Here is a 14,616-nt window from a genome sequence, read left to right on the forward strand (position 1 = left end):
CTCAGGGGAACCCTCTCACTCTACAACCGCCTGAAAGGAGGCTGTAGCCGGGTGGGGGTCAGTCTCTCCTCCCAGGCAACCAGCGACAGGACAAGAGGACGTGAATTTCGTTACAGAACAGGTGATTAGACATTGGAATGGGCTGTCCGCGGTGGTGTCGGAGTCGCCGTCCCTGGAGGTGTTTAAGGAGACTGGAGGCGGCATCGTGCCATGGTTTAGCTGACAAGGCAGTGACTGCCACGGGTTGGACCCGATGGCCTCAGAAGTGTTTCCCAACCTATTGATTCTGCAGTTCCTTGATTTTTTTTTTTCCCCATAGGAAAAAATCCAAACAAACCAGTTCAGTGCTAGGGTGAAATCTGTTTTTTGGTACAAATCTCCAGAGCAGCGCTGCTGCCCCAGATGCGCTGCAAGTCGCAGCGCTGCGTACTCGGAGTCCCGCTTTCAGCACTGTCCTTCCGAGACAGGAGGCCGCGCCGGGGGTCTCCTGCTGACCTGGTGGCCACTGTGGATGTAACTCCAGGTATAAAAGCCACCGGTCTCCCGACGGGGCTGGATTTCAGGAATGCCGAGGTGCTACCGAGCCAAAACCGGCGGTACCTCCGAACGGCGGCCCCAGGCTCAGCCGGTGCGGCAGCGCGCAGCCGCGGCCCCGCCCCCCAGGCCCCGCCCGCCAATGGGAGGGGAGCGCCGCGGTGATGGCGGCGGCCGCGGGGCGCGTGCTGCGGCTGTGCCGCCGCTGGGGCGCGGGGCCGCGCGCGCAGGTGAGAGCCGGGCGGGCGGTGAGGGGCGGGAATGGCCCCGCCGGGAATTCCCCCGCCGGAATGGCCCCAAGCGGCGACATGGCCCGGGAGGCCCCGGTGTGGTGCTGCCCCAGCCCCTGGGCCGGCGGGGCTGGGACAGCCCTGCGTGGGGAATGTGGAGGGCTGGCGCCGCGTTCAAGTCCTCCTTTCCGTGAGCTGTGTTTGTTTCCCTTGATGCGAAGAGGAAGAAGCTTGGTTAAGCCTGGAATGAATAGAGTGGCATATAGAGCAAAGCCAGCGCAAAAGATGGCAGGTTTTAGGTTGATAATTTTGAATGATAAGCTAAAACACGAGAAGTTCCACCTCAACGTGAAGAAGAACTTCTTTACGTTGATGTTGGCAGGGACTGGAGTCTCCCTCCCCGGGGACCTTCCAAACCCCCCTGGAAGCATTCCTGTGTTACCTGCTCCTGGTGACCTTGCCTTGGCAGGGGGGTTGGACTGGATCACCTCCAGAGATCTCTTCCAACCCTGACAATGCTGTGATTCTGTAAATTATATTCGGTCAGCAGGTGAGTAGATCATGAGGCACAGAATCACAGAAAGATTAGGGTTGGAAAAACACCCCTAGTGCCATGGGCAGGGACATGTTCCACTAGACCAGGCTGCACAGGACAAGTCTCTGAATACCTGCAGTGGAGAGAGAAATGTGCTCCACAAGTGAGGTAACTTCTGATTAAACAGATTCATTTTGTTTTGGGGGGTAGGGGTGTTCAGCTGATTGCCATTTAATTAAAAAGCTTAGCTGCTGTAGTATTGTTTGTACAGTAGTATTTGATATACCTTTATATATATTTAATCAGTGACGAGCAAGTGGATAAAAAGGCCTGCTGGTAATGCTTTCAAGTTACAAAGTAATTTAGGATAATATGGGGTGAAGAACTGTTGGTGACTGAACTAAACCAAACCATGGGGTAACAGAAGAAAGACACAGTAAGAAAATGAAATGTAATACTGGAAGGAGCAATTTGAGCTATTTATATTGGTTACATCTAGATTAACTTTACCCATTAGGGATAAAGACCTGGTACCCATGTGGGTAGTTCTTTATGCAGCAGTCAGGAATACATGCTCTTAAGGTGTGCAAGGAATGACAAAGAGAATAAAGCCGAAAATATTCTAATACTTGATTTCATTCTCAGTTGGAATAGTCTGTGTTGCTTTGGTTGTCTTGTGTCAAAAGTATGATTACGACAGTAACTTGGTTTTCCTGTCGAGGCACATCCTTAAGTTTTAAGATTTGTATTGCAAATGAGAGAATGTTCTCAAAGGAGGAGTCTCAGAGGAAGGTGGGACTGGAAGGGGCCTTGAGGGATCATTTATCTATTCCTCTCGGCCCTAGAGAGAGGATCAGTACCTAAGCCCGTGGCTATACACAAATTGTCTAGCTGTCTGTGAAGCAAAGGATATGAAGAGAACTAATGGGAGACAGGGCCCAGAAACCTTAGCGACTCTTCTGTCCATTAGGTGTAGTTAACTTGTGGAACTGTTTGCTGAAAATGTTCAGGGTGGTAAGCATTTATGTGAATACAAAAATTAAGTTGAGAAACTTGGAAGAATATTCACTGAGGACTATTAAAAAAGAATATAGTGGCATGCCTGAAGTACAAATTGCTGGAAACTAGGCAAGTGCCCTGGGAAAATTATCCCTATCTGTTTGTCCTCGTGCCTCTCATACAGGCTGTGTTTGAGAACAGGATATAAGTTGTTGTATCCATGTTCTGACCTGCTATAGCAATTTCTTACATTAAACACTTACCTATCCTGACTGTTTGGAAATGTTTTTATGATGCTTGTCCTAAAAATATCTTGCAGTTGTTTAGTTCATTACTTCTTGTTTGTCTTTACAGGAGAAAATGTTTAATTTCTTAACTTTAAAGTTTCTTGCATTGAGAGGCAAAATGGAAGAGGAACTTTGTAATTCCAGCTCCCTTAGCACTGACTGAGCAACAAGTGTAGCTTCCTATTCTTCCAGAAAGCAAACAGCAGAGATGTAGTATTATTTATAAGGAAAAAAGGATCTAGCTTAGTTACTATCTATCATTCACTCTGATGTGATTGAGTAGCTAGTCTCAGCAGAAGAGTTCAGAGTTCCTATTTAATTTGGCTGGGTTCAGTACTTTATCTAAATCACTGTGGATGTTATATGTACCAATATCAGAAAGAGATTATGGTACTTTGGTGACAGACTTTCAGAACTACATACTATAACTGTAAGAGAAGCCTTTTTTGCAGTTGTTAACTACGATACAACTGAAAAGCCTCTTAGTACCTGAAAACTTGAGCCTAAAAACAACTAGATCTGAATTCTGTTCCCTGTTATATACGTCTGACTTTTGCCATGCATTGATGCATTTAAGAGCTACTTTTTCTTCCCCACTGTATAGCAAAATTTAATATGTAGATTTGGTTAAACATGGTTAAAATCTGCTTTAAAGAAAGCAGATTTTCTGAGCAGGTGAGATGCTGTTCTATGGTTACTTGCCAAGGGACTTAATTTTGAAAAAAAAAATCTTCTGATGAAATACTTTGTGAAATCAGGTATAAAAAATAACATAAAATAACTTACGCATATTTGCTGACATCTTGTGATGCTTTCTGATGTGCTTTGCAAAATGCTTCTGAGACATCCATCTGATACTGGTTTATATAATTAGATTGTAGGCCAACTAAAATCTAAGATTATATCAGTGTTGTTTTAAATAAATCAATTAAAACACATTTTTGTGAAACAGTACTCTAGAAATCCAAAACGCACTTATTGAGGAAAAAGCAATTCTTTAGAAATTGGGATGGCTCTGAGCATTTATATTCTGTATAATTGCTATGTAAAAAATTATTTTTCTTGTGCAACAAGTAAACAGAGAACTGTCTTGCATGTCTGCTGGGTTCAGTAGCATCAGCTGTGCCAGCAGCTGGAGTATTGGACACTGGGCAGCTTTAGTGCATAGTGATGTGGTTATACAGCTCCAGCTCCACATAGTGAAGTCCTACCCCAGACTTGTACCCCAACTTCTTGGTGCAAATTTGTTTGTGTACTGCATGGTTTTTGAAAAGGAGGTGGTTGAAGTCTGCTAGCTTAGGGCATGGAATAATCATGAAAATGGTGCAACACTATATGTGCCATGTCATGTGGTGTCATCTTCTGTCTCTGTAACTGTGTCTTGTTGCAAAATGAACAACTTTCGGGCTTCAGTTTAAATCTCCTGACTCCAGTCCACCTTTCCTCCCAATCCAAAAGTACATGAAGCTTGACTTCTCTGTTTATTGGTTTGGTTTATAGCCGTGTAACTCCAGTGAAGCAAAATGAACACAGTCCTAGTTCCTTCTCTTCTTGGAAGAAAATAGGCCAGAGAAGTTGATGCTGTCTGAAAATGCTAATTTTTTTTCTAAGGCAAATTTAACATAAGCTGATTTTCTATAAGTTTATGGTCTCCCTGTAAAGTCAGGATTTGCCAAACAGTTTTAATTCTAGGTTGCTCAGAAAGGAATTGGGAAGGAAGGGTTAATCACAATGAGTTGTGTCCAGAAATAAAGGCTTTCTCTTCTCCTGTGTTATGGTGCAAGAGCATGTTATTTCATGACCATTGTTAATAATGTTAATAAGCATTAATATTATTTTAAAAATGGTTAGGCTGCTGTCTTCAGTAATGCCTTATGAAATGTGTGAGAAGTGAATGCAAACCTCTGTTGTTTCCTCTACAAAGTAGAGGAGCATGCTTTCTTGTTTGACTGAAATGCCAGAAGCATTTAGCTGTGCTTTGCAGTTTCTGCCTGTGCCACCCATGAAATAGTGCTCTTATCCCAGAAGAGGTACCCAATACAATAGATATTAATTTACATAAGAGGCTGTTTTCTAATTATGAACAGTTTGTGTGTCCAGGGACTTTTGATTAGTGATGAATTGAAACTAGGGAAGAATATGAATAGCTTGAGGGAAGACCGACAAAAATGAGAAAATTACAACAGAAATTGACAGGAATAAGATGAAAGCAATCTTTTTTAAAGTATTCTGTTTAAAGCATACCAGAGAGAAAGCTGTTTTGGGCCAAGTAATAAGGAATCATATGTTCGTTAACAAGAATTACAAATAATTAGTTACTATTAAGACAAGTTAGACAGAAAATGAATGGAATTATTTCCTGAGGAGTGACTAGGAGAGAAAAATAGGGAATATGTGGAGATACCTTTGCTCTCCTCACTGCTTTATAAGGAAATCACCAGAGCCTTGCCTGTGGAAAATGTGTGCATTTAAATTTTTGATTGTTTTTCTTTTAATTCTGTGTATGTCAATGTTTCCTCACAGGAAACATGAATATTACAGAGAAAAGAAAAAGGAAGAGACAAACCAGGATTAGTGCTGCATGCGATATATATAAGCTGTCGAGAAAATGAAGCTGCAACAGGCTCTTCAGCATCATATTCTACCTTTGACCTGTTTTAAAATCTTTTCTAGCAGAGTTATGTGTTACTTTCCTGAGGTTCATACCCTAAGGGACAAATCTTTGTCAGGTAAAAGCATAGAGGGTCAGTCCTTTCTGACTCATGTGATCTTGTTCAAAGATTACCTTCTGTATCAAACGTGATTGAATTCATGGGACCTATCTTGTAGCCTAGGCATGGGCTATATACATGTTTAAGGCTGCATAGTGTGGTCTCCATTTCAAACTGAAATTTCAGACGAGTTATTACGTTTTGTATATTGAATGCTGACACAGGCATGGATGGGTAAATTGGTCATGAACAGCTTTACATATGTGCAGCAACTTAGGTGAGTTGGATCAGTCCATCCTGGACTGACAGATGTCCAAAATACCAACTGGGCTCTGTGAAAGTACAAAGAAGAGCTGTTTCATTTCCTGTTAATGTAGGACTTGACCATGTAATGGAGAACACCAAAAGCTTCTTGTCACAGGAGAAGTTCTTGTAAGCTAACTGGTGTTGCTAACAGAAGGTTAGCTAACAGAATTTGATCTGTTTTTTTGATTGCCTTGCAAATACATGTATGTAATCTTGTTTTAATGAGACGTGTGTTTGTATTGTTGTGGTTATAACTGGGTTTTGAGATTACTGTTGTATTTGTGTTAGTTACAGGAAGGTAGCAAGTGTTTTATTTGTGTTAGCTGAGCTCAGAAGGGTGAAATCCATCAAAATTCTCAGCATGTCTAAATTGTGCTCTGAAGACAATTCTCATGACTTAAGAGAACATTGAATCATTTCTAATACTACCTTTGTTCTGCTCCTTGTAATCAGAACCCTAACTACTTCACATGTGTCTGATTTTTAATGTTTTGCTAAAGATAGACTGAGGCTGCAGGTGCCAGAGCATCAGGGGCAATTTAATAATTTGCTCAAGGAAATGAAGGTAAAGAAAGGACTCCCCCTCTACTTTCTTTCTCCCAGTTGAGTATTTCAGCCACCTTCTTGTTGCAGCTTTGGTAATTCTCTGAGAAGTGATTTCTGAACTGCTCAGGCTTACCAGCTCAGCTGAGAATTGCCTGCTTGTCAGGATGAAGCAGAATTTAGTGTTCTGCCCCATGTAGGCAGCTGAGTTGGCTTGCAGAGGAGTCCTGTGCCAGAGCTGGCACAGGCGAGTAAAGGGAGTGGAGCAAAGAATGCTGGCAGGGGTGAACTGTGCAGTGGGCACTCACTGCCTTGTGAGGCTGCACTGTCTCCTCACAAAGCCTAGCCGTGGCATATTGAAGGGATGGGGGTGAAGTCTTTCAGGGTACTGTGTGATGAACAAAACTTGGCATTTTTCTGAATCAGAAGTGATTCTTTTTCTGTCTGCTTTTGTGTCTGACATTGCTTTCTTTCTTGTGATTCCCTCCCTCCCCCCACCCACAGAAGACCACACAAATAATCAGTTCTCATTCAGTTTGTAGAATAGTTAAGCTTCAGAGAACTTTAATACTAATGTTGAAGAGCCAAAATAGTGCAGAATATTGACACTAGGCCAGAATTGAGACATTACAGCTCTGTCAGTGAAGCTCCTGTTTGTCTGGCAGAGAGTACCCATGAAATTAGTCATCTTAACAGCTGATTGTCTTCATAGAAGTGAGACCAAACCTGTGTGCCTGAGAAGGTAACTGCCCTCTGAGTTATGACTTGCGCTGCTCAGTAGTATTGGCTGCTGGGCTACCCTACTAGTTTTCTAATTGGGCTACTTGAGACAGTGAAGTAGCTTAAGAACCATTCTGGCACCACAAACAAGGAAGGAGCACGCCTTGGCCTTTCCAGAGCTTTTAGCAGTATTTGGTCAGTGGCTTCTGAAAAGCCACTAAGGAGCTGCCCCACATATTCCTATCGTACTTTGTTGTGGGATGCCTTTACATGAAGGCAAAACCTGCTTATTTGCTGATGGTTTTTGTTGTCTTTTGTGATGGGATCTGTTGTTCAGTGCTGTTCCTTGCTTATGCTGAATGTTCCTGACTTAGGATATATATGTTTCTTTCCGTCAAAAGAATCTTCTAACTTAATTGTAATGTGTGAAAATGTGAAGGCTTTAGAATGTGTTTATCTGCTCATGGACGTTAAACCATTGGAAGAAAATAATTTAATGAGTAACAATGCTTTTCCTAACTTATTCCTGTGATGTGTTGAATCTTGTTATAGGTATGAATAACTTGCTATAGTATTCATGTATTCATTTTATTTAGAGCTCACTATGCCAGAAATGTAAAATAAATCTCTCACTTCTTTTTTTTTTTTCTGTTAGACATTAAGGCTGATCTGTACCACTGCAGCAGTGCAGAGGAAAAATGTAGGAGCCTCAGGACCTGAAAAGTACACAGAGGCATTTATTAAAAAACAGATTGAAGAGTTCAACCTAGGAAAGAGACATTTAGCCAACATGATGGGAGAAGATCCAGAAACTTTTACCCAAGAGGATATTGATGTAAGTACAGTTGCTCTGTTGGAGAAGTAATTTACTCTAGAGTTTCAGATATTGAAAGCACTTTACTTCAGCATGAGCCCCTCAGCTCTCTGTGAATTTTAATCAAACTGTCAGAATAAGCAAGAATGCTGCTATACATTGCAAACATTGCAACTGTGACTGTGAATAGACATTCTACTTCTGCTACCATGTAAGGTCAGACATCCCAGTATAGAGCTGTATACTATATCTTGTTAAAGCACAGTAGGTTCTTTTTAAAAGTGCTAATGGATAATCCCCTTGATCTCAGGTTATAAGAGGCACTGTAAAGGTTTATGTAGCATTTCAAAACATTTACTCACAATTTGACCTGCTGTGTATATTTAGGGTTTTCTTGTGTGATACAGTGGTTGCTGGTAACATATATTACATTTTATAGCATATTTTATAACCAGTGCACTGGTATAGCTTGAGGATTTTAATGTAGATGTGAATTTAAGCTTCTATCAGTATCTACAAACATACTGTTTTATTGTCATCCCCTCTCATGACTGGCAGATGGGTGGCCTCATCTTTCTCTCTGTCATTTAGGCTTGTGTAAAGATAAGCTCCCTTTCACTCAAAAAACTGTTTTGTTGCATGGATGTTTCATTTTTTTCTTTTTTTTTTTTTTTTATGTCTCACCTGGCCTTCACTTCTGTCATATCTATCTTACTTTATCATACATTAGAGGTAGGAAGGAGAAATGTCATTTGGTGACATTCACTCTTAGGTGAAGCTATGTGAAGTCTCATGGCTGAAGTTTCCTTTGCACAGCAGTAACACTACTGCTGCAGTCAAGGCAGCCCAGTGTGCCAGCAGGGCCCTTAGGATAGTGGTAGTGATGTGTAAGTGCAAAGCAAGAGGTGCCCATGGTTTAGTTTTTTCAGGGCAAGGAGATTTGTTTATTGCCTCTCTCAGTGGCAAAATTCTGTCTGTGTCCATTTGAAAGGTCTTGGCAGTGTACTTATGTCAAGAAATAATATGTAGGTTGTGATACAGGCTCATTTCAAACATGTTTGACAGGCTTCAAAACTAAATTCTAGAAATAGGCAGCAATGTAAAGCGATCCAGAGTAATGGTCTGTTGAGAAAAAGGCTGAAATGAGTTTTATCAGGTATCAGAAAATCCATAAAGGCAGCTTGAGTTTAGGTCACAAATCCATAGGAAATCAAGCTTTGTGAGTGCAGAGCTTTGCACTGATACTGCATCTACGTAGAGACGTGGGAATCTCTCTGCCCTTCTACAAGCAAGTGCCAGGGCAGAGACCCTGCCATCTAGGTGTAAGTGGGTACAGTCAGAGTAAAAGTATTCATTGAGGTCAGCAGTAATACCAGGCTGATTCTTAACATTGACTCTTTTATTTCTCTGCAAGCTGTAAAATTTCCTCTCTATGTATTTTTCAGGTGTTTTTTTTCTTACCTTTAATGATGTTTTTTTTTTTAGTGCCTTTCTTGTAAACTAAACGTGCACCAATCTACCATGTCAGAATACCTCCCATCTTAATACAGTACAATGATGATGCTGATAGTTCAGTTTGCCTGGAAGGTTAATGGTAGGAAATACATTAATCTGTAGTCTAGCTTCCTTCCTTCCTTGACAGGGTCTAGGAGGAAGGCTTCTAGAGAGCAAGAAATACAAAATGACCGTATCTATGTAGTGGTTTCTTCTTTATAAAGCCATAGCACTATGATCATTTGCACAACATTAACTAAGCTCCACGATTAGTAAAAGCAGATTCATTCTGGAAATTAGCTTTTAAAAATGCAATGCAGGTGACAGGTATGGGACTATTTTGCAGACTGCTTCTGAAATGATGAAGTGGGGCCAAAAGAGTAGTTTTGTTTGGTGATACCAAGTATCTGTGGTTTGATTTCTTCATAGTCCATCAGGTATTGGGAAGTAATTAACGTGTGTAATAGTGTCTGCTATGCATAATTAATTTTCTGTTATAAAAATATAAAAGCTCCTTAAGCACTGGCAGGAGAATTACCAAGCTTTACATTTTGAACAGCAGTAATTCTTTCTGATGAGTACTTATATACTTCCATGTCTTCTGCTGTTAATCAGTCTTTGCAGTGTATTTCAAAAGTAGGCATCCTAGGATTCTGTCCTTCACTGGAGTTTTAGGTAGAGTTTAATGAAAGCTAAACCTTGTAAAGTTTTAAAAAAGGAAAATAAGTTGACTTACTTGCTAATCCTTGGATGTTGTGGAAGCAGAATTGCCTCTTACTGATGCTTTTATTTAGGAATGAAAAGTTAAGCTGTGCATTACAACAGTATTTCTGGAGGAGAAAAAAAAATCCAACAAATTGATATATAACTCTGCACGAGTCTACCAATTGCTTTTTAATTGGTATTATAGACCTCACTCTGAAGCTAGGATGTTTTATTCTCCTATGTGTGAATATGTGCTATGAAGTTTTTCTAATTGATTTGCTTTGCCCATTCCATTTGATGTATCATTTTTCACAATATTTCATAATTTGTGCTCATTTCTAATGAACAGAGTCGTTAGGACAGGCATGTCTAAGTACAACTGACAGCTAACATTAGGTGCCAGATGCAGTTTATAAAGCTATGTAGAACTGCAGAGAACAGTTTAAATAAATTAGCACCTGTACATTAGTCTCACTTGCTGGTAATTTATAAGCGAATCAGTAGAGATGACATTTAGGTAAGTCATTGATCAAGTTAACAGCTGCATACCCACTGCCCAGCTGGGATACCTAATTAATAGAGATTGCAGTCCTGACCTAGTGCTTTCCCCCATTTGAGTCTGTAATCCTTTTATTTTGTGATTTAACTTCTAACTTACAGTTGTAGTAAACAGCCCACAGCCATTTTCCACTGTCAGTTCTGTGATATTCCACTTTAAAGCCCAGAAATCTAAGTAAGATTAATACAAGAAGTGTCTTAAGCTTCGTGACCTATTTATATGCCAATACTTTTATTATTCATTTTTATGCAGTCAGTAAATACTCTCTCGGATACAAGCTCATCATAAAGCAATACGCTTTTCCTGTAAGGGTTACTAAAACTCAAAAGGTAAAGATCTGCATTCATTTTTGCTTATTGTCTGTCTTATGACCTAATAGATTGTTGTCAAGCAGATGGAATAATTTTAACATAAAATATATGTTTTCTTCCACTAGCATTTTTACTGCTGGAAAAATACCAGTAAGGTAGTTAACTTTGAAAATGTTAAATGTTGAAAGACTTAATTCCTCAACAGGTTTCTTTCAAAAAAATAAGGCTTTTTTCATGAAAAATTTCTTGCATCCAGCTTGCTTGTAAAGGTGACTCAGCACATCTCCTTTCTAAATAATGTTCAAATTTTAGCAACACAGAGTATTAGAAATGAGTGAATATTGGCAAATGTGAAATGTCAGAAATGTTTTTCAGAACAAAATGTGTTTTTGAACTGCCTGATGTCTGCAAGAAGAGTGTCTTGTCCAGCATTGTCCTTACAAAAAATAATGAATTTTGGATTTATTTAAATAGTTGAAGCTAGAATGCTTTTTTCAACTCTTTTTTTTTTTTCCCAGTGGAAGCAAACTCTGCATCAGTATTTTTTTACTTCTGCATCAATCTGAGCTGATGACTGCTGTATTTTTTTTTACTCTTTCTAATACTGTTCCATATTTTGAAAAAAATGAAATGAAGATAGAAATAAAGACTGTTTCTTTCAACAGATTTGTTTTGGGTTTTTTTTTCTCTGCAAGCTTGTGACAAGACATTAATTTTTTTTATAATGGAATATTAAAAGAAGGTGGAGTTTTTAATGACTGGATTGTTTGGGGTTTTTTTCAAGTGATAGAGTTAAAATGGTATGTCACTTTGGACTTGAAACTTCTTTCTGTACAAGCTAGAATTTAGCTGTAGATGAGCAGGGATGGGGGTGGTTTCAGTAAATTTTAGGAGTTACTTGTTAGAGGAGGGATTTATTTTGCAGTATCAACTTTGTTGTGTCACTTTTTTTTGGGTGGGGGGGTGTTGTGGTTTGTTTTGTTCTTAACCTTTTCGGTCCTGTTAAATTAAAAAAAAATTCAGAGTTAACATTTTGTGTCCCATTTTTGTTTCATTCATTCCTGGGTTTACCCCAGATAATCCAGATTTTAGATGCTGAACACTGTTAAAGAATACTGCTAGTGTGGTTAGAAGGAAAACAGCTGTTCCAGAAAACATCTCGGTCTGAGAGGTGATGAAGTACAGTGACTAAATGATGTGATTCAAGAGGCACAGTTTAAGAAGGGAAGTGGCTCTCTTATGATCAAGTTGAGAAGTAGAAGCTGAAACAGCTTTTGCTCAGGTGTTTCATTAAAATGTTATGGCATAAAGTGTCACTTCTCACTTCACTGTTTTGATGATTAAAATTTCGTGTATATTTAAAAAGGAATGAGCTGGATTCTTGAGCTTGCTGCCAAAAAGGGTGCTGCTGCAAAGGAGCCCCAGGGTAGAGCTGGTGTTAGGTTTTTAAAATTTTTTTTTCTTCTTTCCTTTTCCCTAAAATACCTTTCTTCACTGGATGTTACTTAGATAACTATCTTTGCACATGTTTTGAGCAGTGGGAATTAGTGGAATGTTTTGTTTGAGCTTCAATAAAAATGGGCAAGATCAATTGAAGAACTGAACTGTTGAAGTCTCTTATCCCAATATAACTCAGTCAACTCTATTTGAATTAAACTATTGAATTCTTAGTTTCTTAAGACATTGGGAGAAAAAAAAAGCAACACTTACTGACCCAGCTGAACTGGTTTGATTCAGAGTTAGTCTCTGATGTGCGAGAAAATGAGCAAGCAACTTCTTGGCTTGTAGGGAGGGGGTAGGAAGGGAAGGACAATCCGAAGTCAGGATGTGCAATATCCACAGGGAAGTGGAAAGGTGAGGATGTGGCAGGTACAATGAATTTACACAACATACACATGCAGTGCTGGACAGGTTATTTAATTAATTGGTTTGTGTGTTTGAAGAACTGCCAGATTTTTTGGGTTTCTCTGGTTTTGGGGTTTTTTTCTTAACTGGGATGGAGGCTTGTACTTGTTATTCCAACTGGCTTGAATTCAAACTTAAAGCTGCAAGTGAAAGACATTTTGGTCTTGTGGGCAGTATATTGACTCTTCTGGTTCCTCAACAAATGATGATATAACAAGATTTCTTTTAGTTTGGTACAGGAAAGTTAAGTTTACCAACTACAGTTTAAGAAATGTCAGATGCAAACTATCTTGTTACTAACGTGTTCATTATGATGTGCTGTTTTTAAAGGTGTGACTACTGGCTATTTTCCTCTTCTCTGTGTGGATCAACAGTGAAATTCAAACCCAAAGATTTTAAAATCCTTGTAAAACATGACTAAATTTTTTTTTAGTAACTCATAGCAGAAGCAGACTGTACCCATTCCACCTTTTTCAAGTAATTTATGTAGTTATTTTTGGTAACACTGTTGTGTTATTAGGTACCAGGATTTTTAATTGTGATTCTGCTGAAAATAATTCTGGATGTTTCACTCTTAGAAAGTTGTGGTTTATTTCCAAAGACAACGGCAGCAGTGAGATTTAACAAACAGAATGTGAAATAGCAGCCCAAGAACCTGTGCGTCTAGAATGGGGGGAATATATCTTCTACAGCTGATGTGATGACACTGAGAAAGTAGTTCTTTATATTCAGCACAACAGTTTCTTTAATCTGGAGTTCAAGTCCAAATCAGCACTAAAAAAAGGGTATGGGCCAGGACCCTTGAGGTGAAAACCACTTCTGGAATGGGAAACTGCAGTTAAATGTAAAGGTTTCTTGGGAACTTTACTGCTAGCATTTACACCTTGATTATGCAATTTTAAGAGGGACATTCACCTGCTTTTTCTGTTCAGGAAAATGCAGCTAACATGCAGTTAATTCTCTATGGAATTTTGTTTTGAGACCTGGAGATTCATGAAAGGAAACCTATGTTCCATATCTGAAGGCATTTTAAAAAGATCAGGAAAATAATTTCATGGTTATGTGCTTCAGCTGCAGTTTGGAGAAACTAATTCTGATGTAATTCCTCAGATTGATCCACCATCTTTTTATATTGCTTGTACAATCTTTTAAAAAATATTTCTTTCCTACAAAAATGAAACATTTGCATAGACAAGATCAGCTTCTGTAGATGAAGTTCCCAAGAGGCAGTCTGACTTTCTATGTAGTTGGTAAAGTACAGCCTGAGAACCTAGCTATGTAAAATTAAGAAGAATATTCTGAATAAAGCTGAACTGGAATCTGTTGCATTCCAGGATAGTTCATCCTTGATTACTTTTCCATAGAAAGAGAGAAGTCAGGAAGACTATTTCTTTCCATTTTGCAGCAACAAAAAAAACCAAAACAAAACAAAAAAACCAAAAAAACCCAAAAACAACTTATAAAATGAGCCATTCTTCTTTGGTTAGTTGTTGTGTGGAGATCTGAAAGTAGATGTTAGGATTTCTTAATACAGGATGTGCTCATGTTGTAGTGTGAAAAACATGAGTATACACTTAGCAATAAAATGCATTTTCCAAGAAGTAGAAGGTCTCAGATGGCAGCTACTTTTTTCATTGTAAATGTTAAACTGTTGTATTTGGCATTTATTAAGGTGTCATAGTTACAGTAACTGTTTTGGCTGAGATTCTGGAAATGCTTGTATAAAGATTATGTCTTAAATACACACACAGTCAGTCTCAGGATCCTGTAATAATTTCTTTTAATATATTATATAAGGTGTTGGTTTAACATCATTTGGCTCACAGTAGATTTCTCTCTTGTCATCATAATTAATCCCCATTTGTTCATAAATAGGTGTTCACCTACTGTGTGTATGCATAAAATGCCCATTGACTAACAAATGGGAATACAGTAGTCACTAAGAGAAACAAAATTACCATTT

At 39.1% G+C, this 14,616-nt stretch overlaps 1 protein-coding gene across 1 annotated transcript in view; it reads left to right on the forward strand.

Moving 5' to 3' along the window:
- The first annotated feature begins 651 nt into the window (after positions 1 to 651).
- Positions 652 to 14,616, forward strand: part of MRPS9 (mitochondrial ribosomal protein S9) — a 33,276-nt gene continuing 19,311 nt past the window's right edge. Inside the window, exons 1-2 of the mRNA XM_030278936.4 lie at positions 652 to 764; positions 7,521 to 7,700. Coding sequence (XP_030134796.4) covers positions 699 to 764; positions 7,521 to 7,700 — 246 coding nt within the window. The 5' untranslated portion in view covers positions 652 to 698. The remainder of the gene's footprint in view (positions 765 to 7,520; positions 7,701 to 14,616) is intronic.

This window comes from Taeniopygia guttata, chromosome 1 (genome assembly GCF_048771995.1).
Source record: "Taeniopygia guttata chromosome 1, bTaeGut7.mat, whole genome shotgun sequence".
Taxonomy (NCBI): domain Eukaryota; kingdom Metazoa; phylum Chordata; class Aves; order Passeriformes; family Estrildidae; genus Taeniopygia; species Taeniopygia guttata.